Here is a 21,847-nt window from a genome sequence, read left to right as displayed (position 1 = left end):
AGGAAAACATGAACTCATGTCCTTTTTACCATTAAACTTAACCCATGGAACATATCTGGTCATCATCATGGTGTTCGCTTCACCTGAAAATTCAAATGTTACACTTATTCTGCAGCAATTTCCTCTGTATCTCACGTTGAAATGACATGTAGCATTGTCGAAGTGTGTTGTAATTCATCGATTTAGATCAGCTGTTTATGGCAAATGGATAAATGGAAAGAAGATAACAACCACCTTTTCTTTTTTAAAGCCAAATTTAGGTATAGCACAGGAGGCACTGTGGTGTTATATTTAAAATGTCATATCAGGATTTGTTGCATGAAAATGAAGAATATACCCTCATATTAAAATTTCCAAAAGCTGTAAAATATATTCCTGAACACCTGAAAATTTCTACACACACAGTGGATTACACACACAACACAAGAGTGATTGACGTGATATTCTCACTCCATTCATGTCGCCTATGTGCTGTAACAGTTATTCCTGAGGTCAAATGACCAGATAAGGTTTCTGTGACCTGTGTTAAGCTTGCCTATGTATATGTTAGGGTATGTGTGTGTAGAGGAGGGATCTCAAGAAGGGCTTTCACAGGGATTATCAGCCATCTTCATGTTCTTGTGGAACAAAGGCCACTGCTCGGGTGGTCTGGTGTGTCGAGGAGAACGTCAGTCTTCTTGTCCAACTCATAACAGCTTGCTTCTCTCTCCCTCGTCTATGGTTTTATTTCAAAGCCCATGTAAGGCAAACCTTCAGGAATACTCAACAATGACAAAACCATGGTGCTCGACTTCGCCGTGTTTCATCATTGTTGAATTAAGTCATGCCAGGAAGGCTGAATCCCTCTGTAGGGTTTCGCTTGGAAGTCACCTGATATACCTGGCGCAGAGCCTTGTTTATAGCAGCTGCAGCGTGTGATGAAGGCTGCAGAGACTAGCTGTGTGCTGCTGACATGATGCAGGCAGGTCAGAATAGGACAGGCCAGACTAACACAATGCTGACAAGTTAATCTAGTCTTGCTCCTCATCCAGCACTCACTCCCATGCCAGGGACAGGAAAGGGACTGGACCCAGGGGTAATGACAAGGACTTACACATAAAACTTGATAAACTTTATTTTTGTCATAGCTCTCATCTTGCCTGGGGACGATGCACTGATTGTGTGTAATTTGCCTGGCTGCTTTTAGCTTCCATCATAGGTAATTATAAAGTTTGGCATGATGTAAACGCAGAATCGCTTCATTGTATTTAGAACATTTGGGTTGATTACGTATGGGCTTATCAGAATAAAGTTGAAACGCTCGAAATGAGAATGTGTCACGCATTATGATAAAAAAATGAATGTGAATTAGAGGTAATTCAATTTAAGGCTCTCTCGTTGACAGAGAAGTCTACAACACCTGTTTACCAAAGAGAAAATCACACTATCGAGACTTGATTTGAAGATGCTATCAACTGACTTTCTTTGTGCCCATAATACTGAAGTAGTGACTCATTGTGTGAAAAAAAAAAAAAAATTTGCTTCCAGTTCTGGAAAATGTTCCTCCCTTTCCAGTAAAACCAGTGTAGTCATGCTGTAGTGTTCTTGTAATTGTTCCATTATTCACAATAATAGTAGTTATATATTGTTTTCAAATGGTGGATATCTCATCTTGGTATAGAAGTCTTTTGTATTCTGTGTATTATTCTTTTGTACATTACATTACAGTTCTAGTTCTTTATGCCATCTTATGTGATGACACAGTCAGAAACAATGATGATGCTGAGTAACTTTAAGCAAAGTAATCGGCTGCATCTGGGTGTGTGTGACTCCACTCAGCCTCTCTTCAGTTCTTTGTTTTCTGAACCTGACACTGCTCAGTTTGCTGCTCTGGCGAAACTCTGAGCGAGGGAAATCCGGTATCTACCGATGAAGCCAGTTCATTAGTGGAAGGTGCATTACAGCTGGCGTTCTGCTGTCGTAAGCCTGAATATGAGTTTTCAGTGTGCATTACGCTGATGGAAAGATCAGATTTTGCCACATTGGTTTGTATAGAAATTGCTCTGATGTCCACTTTTCAACTCTGTGTGTGTCTTTGTGATTGTGTTACTCTGACTGCACATACTGTAGCCTGTATCAGTTTGTACCCTTTGTTCGTAGCTGTCGTGTTGTATGTGCACAGACCTGTGTGCGTGTGTGGAGCCTGTGTAGCTCGGTGCCAGTGTGTGCCACAGTGAGGGCTGGAGATTAGCGAGAGCACCAAAGCAGTGAATCTGTGAAGCAGTGTGCCTGAGTTTACTGCCCCCTAGCCTTCTGTCATCGGCCACACCTAGTGGAGAACAAAGAGAGCGGAGGCTGGCACTGCCTGGAGTATGGAGAGCATGAGAAAGCAAGTGAGTGGGAAGCAAAAGACAGGAGGAAAACTAGAGATTAAAAACGCTGGGGATAAAAAAGACCTGGAAGGGGTAGGAGTGTGAAAGGAATGAGGGCTTAACAGCTGGTTTAAAAGGGTTCTTTGGCAGTTCATTTGTCCACTAGGTCCAAATGATATCACATGCAGATTTTAATATTAACTTTGGCATCAGCTGCATCAGTGTTGGGTTGTGTGCCTCTTCATTAAGGTAAATCTAAGACTTTTCACAACCTTGTTAATGTCGCATAGAATCAAGTATAAGACCAATGTAACCATGAGAATGAAATTAAAGGCTCAAATGATTCAAGAACATTTTTTTTTTCTCAGAACTAATTTTGTTTTCCAAGAAATAAGCTGCCAAAACGTGCATGAAAAGCCATGAGCTATTAACCATAATAGTTGTGAGACTGAAGCTACTGCAGAATGTTGGTCTAACCGGCATTTTGTGAAGAAGACATTCAAAAAAAAAAATCCTGTACAAAACTGAACATTTCCATCTGCTCATCACTAAAATCCATTGTTTATAGTGTGTGTGTGTGTGTGTGTGTTTTTTTTTTCTATTTTTGGAACAGCAGGGGTTGGAGTCAGTTTTAGCTTGTGGTCCATTTGCAAACCACATCACCATCTCCACTTTCAGAGCTGGTTGCAGTTTGGAAACATAGCACATTTAAATGTTTATTAAGATAAAAGAGTTCACCAAAAAGGAGCGTGTTTTGCATGTTTTCTATATGTTTCTTGTCAGTCAGATTTTCTTACACTTTGGGTTACTTTCCAATAATACAATGCCACCACTGCTGCGTGAATGCACAGCAGAGGACACACAGTGTACCCTAAAGTAAGTGAAGTAAAATAAAAATCAACCACAAATATTTTTGGGTTCTCTTCCTCTGGTCAAAACCAAAATGAGAGTGGACTATAGAAAAAACACATCCAGAAATGAATGCGACACACCCTGTTTGTGAAGTAACGGACAGTAAACTGTGACCAAAACTCAAAACAGAAAAACAAACAAAAAAAAAAAATCAGATGAAAAAATTTACACACCTGAAATGCAGAAGCATGTACAAAGATGGAGTTGGACGTAAGGATTAAAATTCCAAAGTAGAGATGGATTACAACCACATTAAATAAAAGAGAAAAGAAGGAAAAATAAAAGGAGAGTAAATCATTGGAGTTGAACAGGCAGTTACCCAGGCTTTCCAGGTTTTACTTTCAGCAAAAAATATTGCTCACGTTGCGTTAAAAGCTCAAGCCAGTGGGGACAAATTGTCAATAAAACAGTGTCAGGAGACAGGAGGTATAGAGACAGACAGAAGCCATGAAGATGAGATTGAGGTGACAAGGATTGGGTAAGGGACACAAAGAGGAGCGGAGGAAGTGGTAAGAGGGAACTGGAGGTGTAAAAAGGAAGCGGGTTTTAAGTGAAACACCCTGTCAATGCAGAGATGGGCCAAGCAGGGGAACCTGGGGAACGTTTTGGTTGGCCCCCAAACACAAGGCGCCATTGTGCATCTACAGTGGCTTGCTAACTGGGTTTACCAAGGCTGTTTTGACTGGACCCTCGGGGAGCAATGTGTTTAAGATAGAAATTTACAGGGGCATGTTGTTTCTACATCGTCCAAGAAGCTGCCTTTCCCTCACTGCAGTCGCTCTCCTGTCATGCTTCACTCACAAGAGACACAGGAGGGATATTTACGCTTTTGTCTCATGGAGGCAAATCTCTGTGTGCTGGAGGTTTGCTACCAAGTGGAAAGTTCAGTCCACACTGAAATACTGAAACAAGTACTTTTTGTTGTATTCACCACTATATATTAAAAAAAGCTAAAATATTGATATTCAGTATATCAATACAGAAGCAGTCCATATATAGCCTCATGCATATTTCAGTATGCATATGAGTTAGTGCTTCGTTGTGTGAGTGGGTCAAGGCGAGCAGTGTGCAGAGTCAACACTGTGTCTGTAATGAAAGAAGAAATCCAATAAGACTTTAAAGACAACAGGGACCTCCTTTTCCTCTACCTCCTCCAAGACATACATACCTCTACTCCTCTGTTGTTTTCATCCCTCTATCTCTGTTTTCTCTCTGCTGCTGCTGTATTTTGTCCCACTTTTCTCTTGCAGTTGTATCAGTTGTCCCTCTGTCATTCCCCTTTGTAAGTGCTGAGCTGAGCTAAATGTGACCCCAGTGATGGGGAGCTTTGCTTGCTAAAGTACGATGCCGCTATCTGAGCTGGGGAGGGGAGCTTAGGGGTGAGAAAAACATCATCATATGGACGCCTCCTGGAGGTCAAGTAAATACATTAAAGGGTAAGCAAACAGAGAGGAAGTGTGGGCAGAAGCTGTTTTTGGCAGCAGTGCAGTAAAGTGGGGGTAGGGAAAGAGGGGGGCCAGCGGGATGCAAATCTGTCATAGCAGGTGCATCATGAAAGAAATGCTGAATGCTGTGTGTTTAGGGGTGTAGTTACAGAGTTTTTTTTACTTAATAGTATGGGTTTGAGGTGCATAATGACCGAAGGCAATTGGAAAACAAGATCTGGGTCGTGATTTAACCTCTTTAAAATACTGGTTACTGTATCTTTTGATCTCTGCCGTCCCTTCATCTTACTCTCTGTCCCTGTTCTCCTCCCATTTCTGAAACCCAAATCCACTCAAACATGGCTTTGATCTGGGTAATAATCCAGGCCACCCCCAGTCCACCCCCCCGTCTAACCCCTCTCTCAGGCAGCCTTGGTGTGACCAGCCATGTGATAGTTGGGACCCCATCATTTCCCATTACCGTGTGGCTTAGTGCATCTTAGTCAGCACCTCCTACCTTGAACCTCTTGGCGTACTGTGTTGGAGGTCTGTTTACCCCATGACTTTAAGCTAATCTCCCGTCTAACTCCAAGCTAAACCTCTCAACCTTCATCACCTGTCCTCCCCTCCTTCATGAGGAAAAAGGGCCAAAATAGGCAACTGACATTTAAAGAAGATTCACTTCACTTCAAATAAAACCATAAATACCAAACTATTCTGTCATCATCAGTGTTAATTCTCCTCTGTTGCCTTTGGCTTTCTGTCCATCCCCTCTCCTTTGTCTTTCTTGACCCTCTTTTTCACATCTCCAAAACACCACATTAGTTCAGCTTCCTCTCTCCCTCCCTTATATGCACCTTTCCTCACACACACTTCTTATCCTAACAATTTCCACTCCCTCCAACGCACACTGTACCCGACACTTTCACTGCACCTCACCACCTCATCTCTCAGCATCATAGCCATTAGTGTAATCTCTCTTTCATCCCTTTAACTCCTGACTTCTGCTAACACCTCCTTCTTCCTCTCAATGTGGGGATGGTAATGACAGGTGCATGATGATCTGCACAGCAGAGCGCAGATGATCATGTCCACTGAGAGGTAGACGCCACTCGAAAGGCTGGAAATGGCTTCTCTGTTGGTTTTTTCACTCTCCCAAAGACACTGCAAAGTTTATCCAACTTCTCTCCATGTCTTCTGGAGTGTGACAACATCTTTTTCTGTCTCCTGTGAATGTAAATTAACTGGAAAGATGGAGCGATGAAGATAGAAAATGCCCCTCAATTAATCAGTCACTGGAGTCTCATTAATTCTTTCTTTGAAGCCAAAGTCTTTCTATGCGGAGACTACTCAGCTTTAAATTAATCTTCATTCCCACTTGTCTCTCTGCTGCTTTGCTTCTGTTAAAGCAATTAAGATTTTCAGATTCCCAACATTCAGATAAAGCAACTGTCTAAGTATTCAACATTCTTTTGAATACCTGTGGTGTGCTGTTCTACTTTTTTATTGGAGACAATAGAGTAATCTGTGGCTCCAGCCCTGTCTGCCCAGTTTATGTCTGCAGTGTTTGTGTTTGAAGTTACTACTGTGCTGTACAGTGCTTGCAGTGCGCCTTTGTGTTGAGAAGTCATTTCCCAGTGAACTGACTGATGAAGTGCGGACGTGCAGCTGATTTAAGACTTCTTTCAACACGTCTGTAGGTGTGCAACGCTAACCCCCTTCTCCCTCTTCTTTTTTTCAATCACACGCTCCCTCTTTCCCCTCTTCTTCATCCCTGCCTGATTCGCTCCCTGCAGGAGTTGGCTGTGTCTCTGACCCCAGGGCTGCATCATGCATAGCCAACCTGTTTTTCTTGGAAATTCCAGTTGGCTGAGCTAACCGTGGAGGATGGGATGATAATGGGGGGGAAGAGTATGCACATGTGTGCTTGTATACCTCCTGTGCACATGAATGTTTCTTTAATAGATGCACTACATCACTGACATCCTGGTTTATCAAGTGTGTTTTGGGTTTTATGAGGCCTCCAGTGCTTGCTTTAATCTGATAGGTTCCCTGCTGGTCAGCTGAGCCATCACTGTCTACAGTGACAGTCTTTTGTTAGCACTGAAATCAGGGGGACAGAAAAATAAATGAGAGAGAAAGCTGCCGACCCAAAGGAACAATTAACTTTAATCCTCTCTTGAGAAACTGATGAGAGTAGATGAAAACCGTGAGGACCGAATAAAGGAAAAAAACAGCAGAGAGAGACAAAGATGATTTGAGCAGCTAAGGTTGCTTTAGACAGAACAGTTTATCCCGAGAATAACTTGGCTGCCTCTTCTAAGTGTGGTCAAAATTCTGGGGCTCAGTCTTTGGTCCTGCATGAACTTTTATTTAACAGGTGCTTTAGGAATCAGGGATGTGTTTCTCACCACTTCCTCATATTCGCTTCACATGTGCAGAGTCAGGAAATTAATTTAACAAGGATAAGCTAGTTTTTCACCCCCTTAGGCTGTGTATGAATCTATAATCGCAGTGTCTAATATCCTTCCCCCACACATACACATGGAGGATTCTTGTGTCTCTCTGGGTCAATTAAATGTGTGTGTGTGTAGGTGTGTGTGTAGAATAGACAAGGGTTTGGCTCCTGAACCTTCAGCAGGATAAAGTTAATCAATAGTATTCATTAAGATGTAATAGCTTTGACTGCAAGCTGACCGTTCAGCAGTTTGTGTCAGTATGAGTGCAGAGTCGGCATGAGTGTGTGTGTCTCTGCTTGCGTGGTTTAATGAGAATTATGTGTTTTAACAGTACCTATCAGTCTTTAAATCGTCAACGCGCATCATGTGTAGCAGCTGGAGTTCATGACCTTCGGGGTCTTGCATGGGACCCAAATAGTTTAACCCTCTCAACATTGAATTTGCTAACTGTGTTAAGTTTCATCGAACCTGATGCTAATGAGCATTAACGCACACAGAGGAACCTCTTTATGTTTCTCTCAGCGGTCACTGACGGGGTGACCCATCTCTGACTCTGGTTGTGGTTCAGGCCCGGGTCAGTCAGAGGCTAATTCATTTACCATAGTTGCCTGTTTCGCCTAACTGCACAATCAACTTAGCTCCATTGTCAGTCCGACGTCTAATATTAGCAGCCGTTAAGCTTTGCTGCTTGTTGTTTGACCCTTATTATGCATGACTACAGAAATGCTCATGGCCACGGCCATGTACAGTAATGTACTGTATTTTAGCCTAAGCAGAAATGATCAGATAGGCACTAGTAAGGCACTTGAGTTTTGGTTGTATGATATTACTCTAAGCTGGTGATCTTGTCTACCATTAACAGATGTATGCATTCATTCAGAGTACAAAAATCCGTAGGGAAGCAACAGTACTGAGGAATCAACAGCAGCAGACAAGAGTGTCTTCAAAAAAATGTCAGTGTTTATACTGTGCTGAGAAACATTTGGCTAAAACTAGATAATGGGCGCAGCTACAGAACATCTGCTGATGTCCCACAGCATTGCCCAAAAATTGATTGTGTGCAATTCAACTTCATTAGCTGTTGGTTTCCAAGAGTGCTTTTATGGGACTGTCTTGTTTTCAGTTCTGTGTGACAACTTGCTAGTTTTCCTTTTATCTGTGTTTCGAAAGGTTATCATGGATAGTTGTTGAATGGTTGTCATTTTAATGTTCACATGAACACCAACACAATTGGAGTTGCAATTGTTTTCTTTTACTTTAAAGTTGCCAACCAATTTAATTAGCTCCTTTAAATAGCATCCATTACACAAAACTCTGTGTTTTAGCTCTTTGAGGTCCATTAAATTAAGTGGTTTTAGTCTAATTGTGCATTTTTTCAAGAATGGGGTTCTCAACTTGTATAAAAATCAATGTACATGGGTCAAAATATGCCTGTGATTGCATGTGCGCACCTAAATATTATGTGTGTATTGCTGTGTGTATGTGAGGCAAGTACAGAAAGGGGCTGTCACATACATTGTTGACAGTGGTTTTCCCTGTGGTTTACCCTGACCTGGGTTTCTCTCTTGTTTGAGAGGGTGATTTTTATGATGCTACAGTTTATGCAGTGGGTATTCTCACTGGAGAAGTGACTACTTTGATACACAGACAGTATAGGATTACAGATCTACTCTGTTATATTTTCTGCTTTACTGTTTGAAGTGTGCATACGCAGACACACAAAGATTTTATGGTTTGGAGTTGCTGTACCTCTCTGCAGTCAACAACTGTCAGAGTAACCTGATACCAGATGTATGCTCAAAGCTCAGGGGTCGCTCAGGCTATCTTTTACTATTATCTCCTCCCTGAGGTGAGGTCACTAACTGCCTGACTTTGGGAAGAATCAGAGTAAGAGAGAGAGCGACATAGAAAAACTACAGACACAGATGAGGGATGAAAGCAGAGACAAAGATAAAAAAAAAGAACATATACACAGATGGTTAAATCTGTTCTGTGTGCTGATCAACCCCCCAAAAAAAGACAAGTGAGATTAACCCTGCTGTCACATCACACAGGTCTGTGGTCAAAAGCCTCTTCTTCCATTTCCTTGTTCTTTTTGGGAATTCAAATAGTTTTCCTATAATCAATGCCACACTTTTTCCTTTTGTACAAAGATAACAGGTGCTCCCGCCTATTTTGTCAGTGACACATTCAAGTACCGTCACAGTTGACCTATTACACACACACACACACACACACACACAAACCCCCCCCCCCCCGAAAAAACAAAAAACCACATACACGCCCACACAGACACACACCCGTCTTTAGGGGTCAAGGAAAGAGAGGCGCAGCTGGATGTTTGGCTCACCTTTGACCCTTAAGACTCACATTGATTTAATCACACATATACAGACAGGCACATGCCACACACATGTGCACAGATACACAGTTTGTAATGTCCCTCATTTCTGAAACTAATATTGTCAAATGACTATTGGCTCTTTGTCTGACCGTTTCTAGAGGGCGGAACAAGGTGGTTTAGTCTGTCGCCAATAAAGCCGAGCTTACTTATAATGATAAACACACTCTGCTTTATTAGTGTGAACCTCCCACATAGCTGCGTGTTGGTTTACAAATCGAGGAATAAAATGACACTGAAACATAAATGTTTATCTGGAGAAATTCAGGCTTTAACTAGCCAGGAACCCTGTATGCATTTAAGAAAGCCTGCTGCTCCACAGAGGGGGACTTGGTTTCAATCAGATTTACTTTATAAACCCATGATTTAGTTTGAATTGGAAACATGTCAGAGCAGAATCCTTTAACTCAAGTTTGGCTGGATTTATTGTATTCTTAGCCCCTGGGCAGAGGTAATAATAGATAAATAATGTAATAAGTCTTTGAGTTAAAGGCTTCCATCTGGCAACGTATGACAATGCCCTAACCAGGGCCGTGCCGTAGGCGTAAGATACAAGGAATCATTGTGGCAGTGACAAATGATTTTTGGAGTTTACCTCCTTGTTTGCATCAGGTCAGCCATTTTTATCTGCCATGTTTTGAGCTTTTCGTGGAGAGTGGGGAGGTGGTGGAGGAACTTCTGTGGTTTTTCAGTGAGTCATGTTTTGGGTTCTCCGCTCAAACAAGTCTGCACCTCACATGAAACAAGACTTTTTCAAGTGACCACAGTCAATTGATTCATCCAAAAATTCCCAGGCTGCTTTGACGTTATATCGTCCAGTTGCATTTTCAAAATAGTTTAGCATTAGGACAGGACAGTGTTATTGAAATAATAGAATCTGATAATGTTCATTACAATAAAATGTGTTCCAGGGTATATATTTAACAACAGAAAAACTCTTCACATGTGTAAAACAACTAATAACTAATTTCATTGTTTTTTTTTAAATTGCAGTTTGCTTGAAATCATTAATGTGAACAGCTACTTTAGTAAAATGATAAAACAAAATCCATATCATCACAACATGATATCACTAAATTCAGCATTATTTGGGTGGAGTCTGGTGTTAATTAATTTATCCCTGTTGTTCTTAATATTAGAATTCACTGTTGACGCTGTTATGGACGAGACCACGATAAAACTGTCCCATGGCCTCAGAGATCACATCCAGGAAGCACAACTAAATGGGTGGAGGGCTACAAAGGCTTAGAGACGCTATTTTGGTTTAGTGGAGCGAATCCATGCAATCAAAAGGGATAAGCCCGAACCTTTGTGTAGCATGTTGAGAAAGAATTGTGTGTATCTCTATTTGTGTATCAACTTGAGCCATATTATTGAGAGGGCAGGAGTTTTCCCGTTGGCCCCAGATTACAGAAGTTTGTCTAAACATCTCAGACTAATATGGTGATGGTGGTAATAATGTTTATTTTAAGACTGTAAAACATCAGCTTTATCAGGAAAAACTCACCCACAGAATGTAAACATGAAGATAACAGATTGTTTTCTCATCAACACATACATGATTTACCACCAGCTCAAAGATTTAGCGTAACATTTTCAAACATTTTGTCTTCCCTTTGATAAGGTTTTGAAGTCTTCCTGATATCAGAATCTTATATAGAATATTTCAGCTCTGTGTAGGAAGATGGCACTGACTTTCTCCACTCCTTCAGCAGCTGTCTTCATGATAGATTGTTTAAATCACACTTATTGATCTTCTCTTTTCAGTGCTTTTTGTTCTCACAGATGGACTAATCAATACCCATAATCAGAACTGCTCCCTGTGTCTGCCCATGAAACACACACACACACAGATAGACTGGGTGTCATAACACAACACTTGCCAATTTGCAAAGCCCCACAAACTGAAAAATGTTGATGGAGTTTATTCTTGTGCTGCAGCTTCCATGCAGACAGGCTTTGAACATAAAATACAGATCGGAAACAATAACCATCAACAAGATGCTAACCCTCAAATTCCAAGTGCCCGCTCCCAATGATATGCTTTAACATTGGTCAAAGAGTCTCACACACTCGTCAAAGAGAAAATAAAATCCTGTGGTGTCCCAGTGAAGGAAAAAACAAAACAGATTCCACACGCTTTCCATCTCTTTGTCATGTTTTTATTGGATAAACCACGAAAATGCCCAAAATTTATATATACGCACACACGTCTGCTCCCTTTCTTGGAGAAATGCTGCAGCAGAAACACAGATGCGTCCTCCTAAACACACACTGGTGTTTTAGCTAGTTTAAGGACTTCAAATTACCCAGAGTGGTGTCCCCGAGGCAACTGTTGGCCACTCTCTCAATCATTCATCCTCTCATTCACCCTAAAACCCAACAGCTCAGACAGTCTCAGACAGCAGTCCCCATGTCTGAGGTCCAACTCCAGTCCATCTTTGTGCGCTCTCACTCCTTAATTACTGTTTTCTCTTCATCTCTGGAGCAAAATTACAACTGGAAGACAAAAAGTGATAATTATCGCTCACTTTATATTACAGAGCTCACTGTGTAAATCAAAGATGATGGCCTGGAGAACACATTTCTTTCATGCATTGTGTTCTCTCCCTTGTCGCAGCTGTTGCTTCACTTCTGCAGTACTTTGACATTTTCAAAATACATAAAACAGAACAGTTGCACTGCTCATCAACAATGTAACAGCGCTGAGCCTCATTAAGCTCACAAATGACTGAATTTGATTGCTGACCAAGGATCACTTACAGGGGCACAATGTTGATTTCCCTAATCATGCTTAAAAAAAAAAAAAAAAAACACAACGCTGTTTCTGAGCTGAGTTTCAAGAGTCTGAGACCACTTAATGACCACAACTGTGAATATATTGTGACAATTTTTATTCGTCTCTGTGGGGGGCGAACGTGCACACTCACCCTTAAACTTTGACACTTGACCTTAAGCTCCTCATTAGCTTCCCTGTTAGTAGATAGCAACACTGAAATCTCTGGTATTTCACAGATACGCCGATCCGCTGCCAGCAGCTGCTGCACCAGCCGGGGTGAGTCTCGCTGAGGCCCTCGGACACTAACACAGAGACAGGGTTTAAATGGCTATAAATATTTAACAGTAAGTAAAAAATAGGGCTGATTTCCGCTCTGATTAGGCCAGCTGTCAGTCAGGGCCCACAGGATTCACTTTGAAAAGAATCTTTAAAGGGGGGACGAGGTGGCACCAACACACACATACAGTAGACACGCACACACATACACAGTTGCACACCAGGGTTAAGAGTTGCCACATTGCAGGGCTTTGCGCAAGATAGGATCACTACCATCTAAATCCCTTGCGTCTCTTATCACTCTTCAGAGTCCAGTAAGGTGATGTCATCCCTCATTGTGCTCCTCTATCCCTCTGTCCATCCCTGTAACCAGCTTTTTATCTCCCACTGACCTCACTTTTGACCTCCATTCATAGTCAGCTCCATTTCTTTTCTTTCTCTACCCGTTTTTAGAACAGAGATGGCAGCATGTTCTTGATCTATAGAGCTAATTGTGACATTCTTGGTATAATGGCTGAATTGTAAAGCTGGAGATTTCCAGTTTAGAACAGAATGCTGCTCCTTTTCCAGTCACACATAAAAACAATAGCAGAGTCAGATTTAACTTTAACTGAGAAGAACCTATAACACCGGAATGATTATTCAATTAATCGGTTGAAAAATTAACTACCAGTCATTTTGATAATCTCATGTTAAACTAAACATTCCACCTTCTCAAATGGCAGAAACTGAACTGCTTTCATAGCTCTGTAAAGTGAATAACTTTGAATATCAACATAGTTCATGCTTGGCCTTCGGACCACAAAACTCATGTTGATGTTAGACGTAATCTTGATTTTGCACGATGCAGATTCGACTTGTTACAGACCTGTTTTGTTTTGGTGTTGACTTGAGTGCTAGATGATAGAAACAGAATCCTAATGCTGTTACACTGGTCCCATTTTTAGTTTAATGTCATGAAAGCAACCTGCGCACGCTTCAACACTGCTCTACTTGCTGCTGTGGAGCTGGTGAAGCAAGTATCAGATTGCTGCTGAGGTCCATCTTTTGTTTGTTGCTAAACCTCGAGTGTAAGCAGGCCCACGGAGTGACAGCGTGTTGTTAAACTAACGTGAATAAACCATGCCTTGTGTTCTTTAACATGAGATGCAGCCCAAAGATAAACTTCCTAACACACACCACATGTCTGCATGTTAAACCCCATGGGCTAAAGCCGTAACTCTATGGTATAGTTTACTGTTTAGCTTTGAGTGTGGAACATCCTGCTGTGTGTGGCTGTGTGTACAACTATTCACATTTGTTGGAGACAGAAAGAGAAAGAGAGAGTTCTAGTGGCCATCATCCTTTATTATGTTCATTAATAATATTAGCATTCTTTCTTCCAAATATAGAAGTCAATCTCTCTCGCTCCGTCTCCTTCACCTCCCTCTCCTTCTCTTCCCTTCGGTGGTTTGATGTTCCTAATCATTTCCAGCCGTGAACTCCACATGAAAGACAACAAGCACTTGCCATAATAGGGTGCTGAAAGAACGAGCGAGGGAGAGGATAGAAAAGAGGGGGGACTCCAAAAAAGAACAGGGAGGTCAAGGAAGGAATGGAGATCGAATAAGAAGCGAGATGAAGCCTTGGTCCTCCTCGTTCCCATTTCAAGGTCTCAAGTTATCATTAGCCCTGCCTTTTGTTCCTTTGCCAAAGCCCCCCCCCCCCCCCCCCCCCCCCTTCCATTCCCTCTCCCACCTTCCCCTCCCTTCTCTCCCTTCCTGCCATATATCTTAATTGTACCCATAGTGCCTCAGCTCATTGGCAACAGTGAGGCAGAAATTGATTTGGAGACTTGAGAATGCCTAATATGAGGAATGCAGCTCACTGGAGAGCAAAGGAATGTGTCGGTGGAAAAAGAGCTACAAAGTTAAATGAATGTTTTAGGCCGACACAGCACCCCATCACCAGTTATTACTTTTAAAACCAGACTCCAATTTCAGTTTGTTGTAAGTAACTTCAGCTTGTGTGCAATTATCCAACAATGATGCATTCAGTTTGCATGCTGCGGGTCTCTCTTTGCTGCTGCTTTAGAGGATAATTCAGGTTTATCACGGTTTGGGTTTAATTTTAATAGTTTCTGCATTTCTATCACTAACAATAAGATTATGCTCATTCTGAGATCTGGGTGACATTCCTAAAAATAATTCGGATTGGGGAAAGACACACAAGCAGCCGTGATAAACAGTCAACTAGGTTTGAATAAAATGTCTAGTCCTAGTTTCAAAATCTCACTTTGGTGAGCACAGTGCTGTCATGACCAGTAGCAATGATGGCAAAACCTACAAAAAGAAGTAGTAGGAATCAACTGGTGGTGGAACACCCTTCGCATTGATATGGGCTTCTTCTTGACCTATTTGACCTTAGAGATGATGATTGCTTTATAAACATTCAGGCCTGGCAACGGTCACAAGGAAGAAGCAGATTAGATCACTATAACTCTCTGTGTTTAACAGGCTTTACTATGAAAGCCTATAGAATATCTCTCTCCCTCTCTTTCATGAAAAGCCATAAAGGTCCTGAACTGCGGCAGAACTGCAGCTGCCTCTGAGAAGCTGTGCGCAGACTCCCTCTGACACTAACTGATGTTTTACAGAGACAAACTGCAGGGAACAGCAGGATCCATCTGGACCAGCGCCCACATCTGGAGAAGATGAGAAAAGAGGAGAGGAAAGGAGAGCGGGGATAGGGTACAACAGAAGGGATAAAGGCATGCGTATAGTGAAAAAGAGAGAAGAATAGAAAGGGAAAGGGGTAAAAAAAAAAGTAAAGAAGAAGAAAACAGGAGAAAACACAGTGCAGAGTAGTAAAAGCAAATAAAAGCTGACCACCTCATGCCAGATGTTGGCAGTACAATAAATGCTGGCCTGCTGGTGTCATTAGACAATACCTGCTAATCAGCACCATATCACAGACAGGAGACCACTCCTTCTGTGCAGCATTAAATACCACTGATAGACGAGTGTGGGTGATGTGTGTGAGTGTTGAGTTGCAGATAGGAAACGGTTAGGTGTATGTCTGAGATCTAAGTAGACCCTTGGAGCGATATCCCTCTATCTGAAAGCCATTGAGAGTGACAGTGGGGGCGGACGACAGAGAAAGGCTAAGTGGGAAGGTAGAGAGACAGAAAGAAAGAGTGTTTGTGTGAGACAAATGAGTGATGAGGTCTGGATCTTTACTAATGCTCCAGTGAGTGATTGCTCCTCTTCTGTCCCAGCCAGGGATGAATGGCTCTCCATGGACAAAAAAACTCCAGGCCCAAGTCCTGGCTGAATCTGATACTCGGCACGCTCTTCCTGACTGTTTTTCACATAGTCCTTACCAGGCTGAGTTGTACTGTGTGAGTCTCATGCTATGTCTTTTAACAGATATATAGTAGTTGGTCAATGAACTACGCTGTGTGTAAATCATGGTTAACTGAGGGCATGCTGGATGAATTTATGTTTTGTGTGTTACAAGCTCAGATGGTTGGCAGACGCTTCACTGAAGCAGTAGATTTTAAAGTCATTTTGTGTTTTGAAGATTTTGCCGCTGACAAATGCTCTAAAAGGACAGCACATGTCGTCAAAGTCTAAAAGGAAACTACACATCTGGTAACTCAGATATTACAAATGATTATCAACTTAAAATGCATGTTCGGTTGTCATTAACATTCAGGGCATGTTCCTGCCAAGGGTGTGTGGCTCTGTTCAAACAAAAAGATGAAAAAAACTTGAAGTTGAATGTTCTCTGATGTTGCTTACAACATCACTGCCTACATTGCTTTTACTAATTCAAATGCCCACGTGCATCACAACAAACTGATAGGGAAATGACCTCACTTTTCTTTTAGGTACGTCTGGTTGCACTGGAAATAATTGACTGATCGTTTTAGTAACCTTAATCACCTCCATTTTACCAAATGTTTTCTCCTCACACTTCTAAATTTAGTGGCGTCAGAACAGAACCACGTTGGTGGTTCTGCAAGTATGAGGCCATTAACTATAAATTGTGTATACTTAGCATTACTACAGACCATTTTCTGAAGTGAACCTTGCTCCAGGCTTTTGCCACCTTCCAGACGGCCATTAGTTTCAGTTCATTCAAAAACCACCATTATGGTCCTTAAATATAATATTGACCACAATAGGATAAGAATTTCTTTTTATCTTCTGCAACTCATATCGGTTAATGTTGCATTGTCCAAGACAACTTACAGTGGGTAATGAGGCACTTAAGAGGTTCAGTGTCTTGCTCAAGAGCATTACAAAAGCGCAGAGGCCGAACTTTTGACCTCTCAGTTAAAGAACAGGCCTTCTACCAACTAGACCACCCTGCCATCAACAATACACCCTCATCCAAAGGTTTGTGTGAATGTGGAAGGTCCACATGGCGTTATTACCGCGAACATCAGTACAGAGACTAGCACTACGAAAGCATATACTTAAGAGCAAGAGAGATTTAGATGTTGACAGCTATGGACTGCTGTCTGTGTTTGTGTTGCTATGTAGTTGTATGTTTATCACCGCTGGAAATCTCCAGAGAGTACGATGAGGAATAGGTGCACTGAGCTGAGGTTGGCTGGCTGGTCATGTATCAGAGAACAGGCTCTGGTGTGGGAGGAATTCCTCCCTGGCAAACGTCCTTGTCTGGCCTACCAGATCTCTTGATTTAAGAAGACATGTAGAGTGTGTGTGTTTACTAGATTACCTTGTTGGCTTTAAAACTGTGCCACTTTTCTTTAGTCGAGGAAAGTGGGTGAGGAGTTATTGCTTTCAAATCGGCATCTCAATTTGATCCATATGAACATTGGTGCTGTGCTGTCAGATGGACTGACAGGAGGGAAATGTCCTGATGACAAAGCTGATCCTCACTAGCTTCTGTCTTTTCAGGGGGGTTGGTGTGGTTTTCTTCGGCTACATATTTCAAACCGTTGACAAAACTGTCATGTATTCCAGCTCTGGACTTTTGTCTCTGTCTCTCTGTTGTCCCTCTGCATTTTTTCCTCTGTTTTACTTCAGCATTTCAAGTCTGGAACCACATAACCGCTGTGCTGTGTGTAGTATGTTGCAGCAGAAGAACCCAAATCATGACATCCTTATTTTATAGCTCCCAAGGTTTCCATGAAAGTGTGCTTAAATAGACGTTTTCTTACTGTAGTACCTCCGTGTGTTTGCATTGCATATTTTTTCCAGCATGAAGAATCCATACCATACTGTTGAGGGTTTATAAATTTTAGTGTGTAGAGAATCAATGTCCTGCTCTTGTTCTTGTTCCCAGCGTCTGTGCAAGTCCGTTCCAGTCTAAGCCTCCATTAAAAAAAACTACCTACAAGTGTATTCATGTACATTATGCATAAACCCTGTATTTCTTATAAACACAGTCATGTGTCCTTTGCTGCCTTATCCAAGGTAGAACAACCTTCCCCTCGCTTTCATTTGTGATCTAGAGACTTTTGTGATGATGAAGTCACCCTATGACCAGGTGGGCGGTCATGAATGCTTAAGCCTCTTTAATTAGATTTAGCGAAAAGGATGGGTCATATGTGAGTGTGTGTGTGTGTGTGAGAGAGCAAGAAAGTGTTAAACCAGGTCTCATCACCACAGGTGGCTAATCCATCACAGACAGCCAGAAAGATATGAGTAACACCCAGACATGAGCTTAGATCCCAAAGATAGTGTCATTCTCAACACTGTACTCTACAGGAAGTCCCAGCAATGATCTAAAACCCCCAGCTGTAAACACTGACCAAAGGAAGAGGTACAGCTTGACCCCTCTAAAACCACAACTGTCTTTAACATTGTAATTAAAAACCCAGAAGGTGCTGTTCTAATATTCTCATGTCTTAATATCCTATAGGAGCAACAGTATGAGTCAAGGTGGTATTACCTCTGTCTGTCTATGTATAGCATGTAGGTACGTGTAATGGTGAAGACATGTGTTGGTGAGACGGAAGGAAAGCTGTCGCCGGATGTCTGCTACGGTGGTCTTGTGCTCTGTGGGGTTCAGGACCAGGGCAAGTTCACATGTAGGATTTGGACGTATGATGAAGTCATTAAACAACAAGCAAAGACATAAGAAATATGTCTTTGGATGCGGGTGAGAAACGCTTATATGACAACACAAGTGGATGTGCATCTATGGAGGAGGAAATCTTACCAGAATCTTACTCACCTATACTCATTGTAGTCATATAGAAGATTCCCTTAAAAGTTTACTCTCCACATATTAAGACTTTCCTCATACTATTACTGCTTAACCCTTGAAATATTGCAACTTTTTTTTCAAAACAATTTGCAACTTTATTCTCAAAATATAAAATACACTAGCAGCTTGTGTTTTATCTTTATTGTTTTATTTGTCTTTTCATTTGGACACAGAAGAATATTCTTCCTTGGTCAGAACAATTTCAATCAGAATTCCCACAAAAAACAAAATGTCTTTCATCATTGTGAATGCAAACACTTCAGACATCCTGCTGTTGCCTTAGAAGAAGAGACTGTATGACAGAGAAAGGGTGAAATCATGAGGCCTCCTGGATCTTGGCTCGCCTTCAAGGCTTCGAGATCTGAGGGAGAATGCTGCTTTAAACAAGCACCATAAACGCCACCAAACAATGTTATGGACCAGTGTAAAAGTTCAGTCAGAGGCAGGACCACAGAGGACATTTCCCTTTTCGTGTTTTGCAAGGAAATCTTTGTTGTATAATGGAATTTCTGAGTGTTTTAATACATTTGGTTGGAGCATACAATGTATATTTGTATGTGTGAAGTAGAAAGAAGGATGTTATGTAGATGAGACAAAATGGGTAAAAGATTAGATCAGGACCTCTGTATATTGTGTGTTGCTGGGTAAACAGTTAATGTCTAAGGTGCGTGGCTCTCCCAGTCGGTCAGTCTGTATTTTATTTAAATGTCAGTTGAACACCAACATTCATTAAAGTGCCTCTGTTGACCTCTGAACCAAAATCACAACCTCTGTCAACACTCTCTTCTCTTCTCCTTCCTCCCCTCCACTCCTGTCTTTCACTAAAGGTTACCCGTCAGTTCCCCTCCTTCGGTAACCATGGTTACACCACACCACCTGTTCCTTTGCCAGTTTTTCAAACACACCATGGGGGAGATCCTTTTTTTTTTTTTACACACTGCATATATGTGATATAAAACAGTGAATTGCTCTCACAGATGCTCGTTTTTTATAGTACTCTGGAAATCATAACAAGTAGTGCTATGGTGTGTGATATTTGGACAAGTGCAGATATATGGGCTTGTGAGGTGACTGTATTATGGGACGTTATTGTGATAACAGAAAGACCCTTAGCTCGTATATAATAATTATGACATGTAGGTTTTCTTTCAGGCAGAGTTTGGAACGTGCTTGGTGGGACGTTTTTTGAAATCCTCACATCTCACAGGCAGTTTAATACCTTTGGACCATTCATGACTTACCTCATGTCTCTTTTCCCTCAGGTGTCAGCCACAGATGAGGATCGTGGTTCTTTCGGTGCAATATCCTACACTCTGGGCTCTGCCTCCGGAGGCATGGTGCCAACACACTTCACCCTAGACAAGGAGACCGGCCAGCTGTGCACCAGCACAACTCTAGACCGGGATGAGGGACTGGACAAGTTTGACTTGACTGTCTCTGCAACAGATGGAGTAAGAAAACTTTTACCATAAACTATAAGGAATACAGTGATTAGTAGTTCTAATCCCTGTAATCTTTGAATTTTTCCAGACAGATCAATCCTATGCCTTGCTCTCTTGTCAAGACTTAGATGAAAGGATCAATACCACTGTTATGTCTGTATGATAAATATAAAGACTCCTGCCAGGATATTAGCAGTACTGGCTGCTGGCTATGGCTTCATATTAATTGTACAGACATGTAATTCACATTATGTGAATGGCATCAATTTTCTCTTCAATCTAGTTCTTGGCAAAACAAAGCAAATAAGTGCTTTGAGAAACTATTCATTTAACCTTTGCATTTTTTGTACAGATACTAATAAATAATAAGTGAAATTAATTTCAGAGGGAGAACAAAATGTTGAACTAAAGTCAAAGCATTAGCTCTTTGTGTTGCTCCATGACAAAACACATTGCCCACTGAGTGTGTAATGTTCCATCTGATCAAAGCTTCAGGCTGGAAGCAAACTGAAGATGTATACAGCTGCAAGAAAATAAATCTGATCAAAGACAAATTCAGGATATGTTTGAAGAAGACAGCATCCTGTCCTGTACCCAGGGTCTTGAAAAAATCAAGGGGAACCGCAACAGCATGGCAAAGCAATCAGAGGAAAACAGGAGTGCAGGGAGGAAAGAAGTTAAGAAGTATGGACAGATCCATTCTAACAGTATATTTAAATTACCTTTTGCTGTAGCATGATACCATTTAAGTTAAATATGTTGCTTTATCTGACCACATCTTCACTCTCTTTGTTCTAGGACATCCCAATAGACCTATGTACATTTAAAGCATCAATTAATCACAATGGATGCACTTAAATAGGCACTGGAACTCTACATAAGGTGCAATAAAGCATTCATTCTCTTGTGTGTAGTTGGGTTACATGAAGGAATTGATACATACCTATTTCTATGCATGCATCATTGCTAGTAGTTGTAGCGGCAGTGTTCTCATTTTCTTTATTTAAACATGTTCAGGTAAAGAGTGGATTCAGGTCTATAATTTATCACCAAACCCCCATGATGCATCTTCCCTCGCAGCCCCAGCACATTCCCAGCTTGAGCCAGCTGGTGTCTGTTCCTTTCGTCTCAGCTATCCCTGTTTTAATGGTCTTGTAAAACTAAAGCCCACAGATACAGTGTAATGAGTGCAAACTCCTCTACTTGCTGACAAATGCATACAGCGGTTTTTTGGCTCCATATATCAGGGATCTGCAACAGAGAACTCATTTCTCTGTCTTCCTCTACAGCTGTTTTGTCTTTACAGTGTGACATAAATCTGTTGTCACAGTTTCGTAACATGAAAGTCCTGGCCTGTCACTGTCACCAAGGGATGGAAAACCAATTGAATGTTGTCTTTGGGAATACACTGTGCAGAAGGGGAGGAATGATGTGGCTTAGCTAAAATATCCATTCTTAAGATTTACCCTCCCTTTATCTCAATAGACTAGTCAGTGAAAATACATAATTTCATTTCAGCATGGTCCAGCTCATGTGACCTATGCTGACATATGTATCTGTACATGTATTTTTTTTAAA

The 21,847-nt window shown here is 41.5% G+C and overlaps 1 protein-coding gene across 1 annotated transcript in view; it reads left to right on the top strand.

Moving 5' to 3' along the window:
• LOC121191117 (protocadherin-16-like) overlaps window positions 1-21,847 on the top strand; it is an 81,598-nt gene that overhangs the window by 40,424 nt on the left and 19,327 nt on the right. The window contains exon 5 of the mRNA XM_041052197.1: window positions 20,090-20,278. Within this exon, the coding sequence (XP_040908131.1) occupies window positions 20,090-20,278 (189 nt within the window). The remainder of the gene's footprint in view (window positions 1-20,089; window positions 20,279-21,847) is intronic.

Source organism: Toxotes jaculatrix, chromosome 12 (genome assembly GCF_017976425.1).
Source record: "Toxotes jaculatrix isolate fToxJac2 chromosome 12, fToxJac2.pri, whole genome shotgun sequence".
Taxonomy (NCBI): domain Eukaryota; kingdom Metazoa; phylum Chordata; class Actinopteri; family Toxotidae; genus Toxotes; species Toxotes jaculatrix.
Note: the sequence above shows the minus strand (reverse complement) of the source record. Positions and strands in the feature narration are given on the sequence as shown.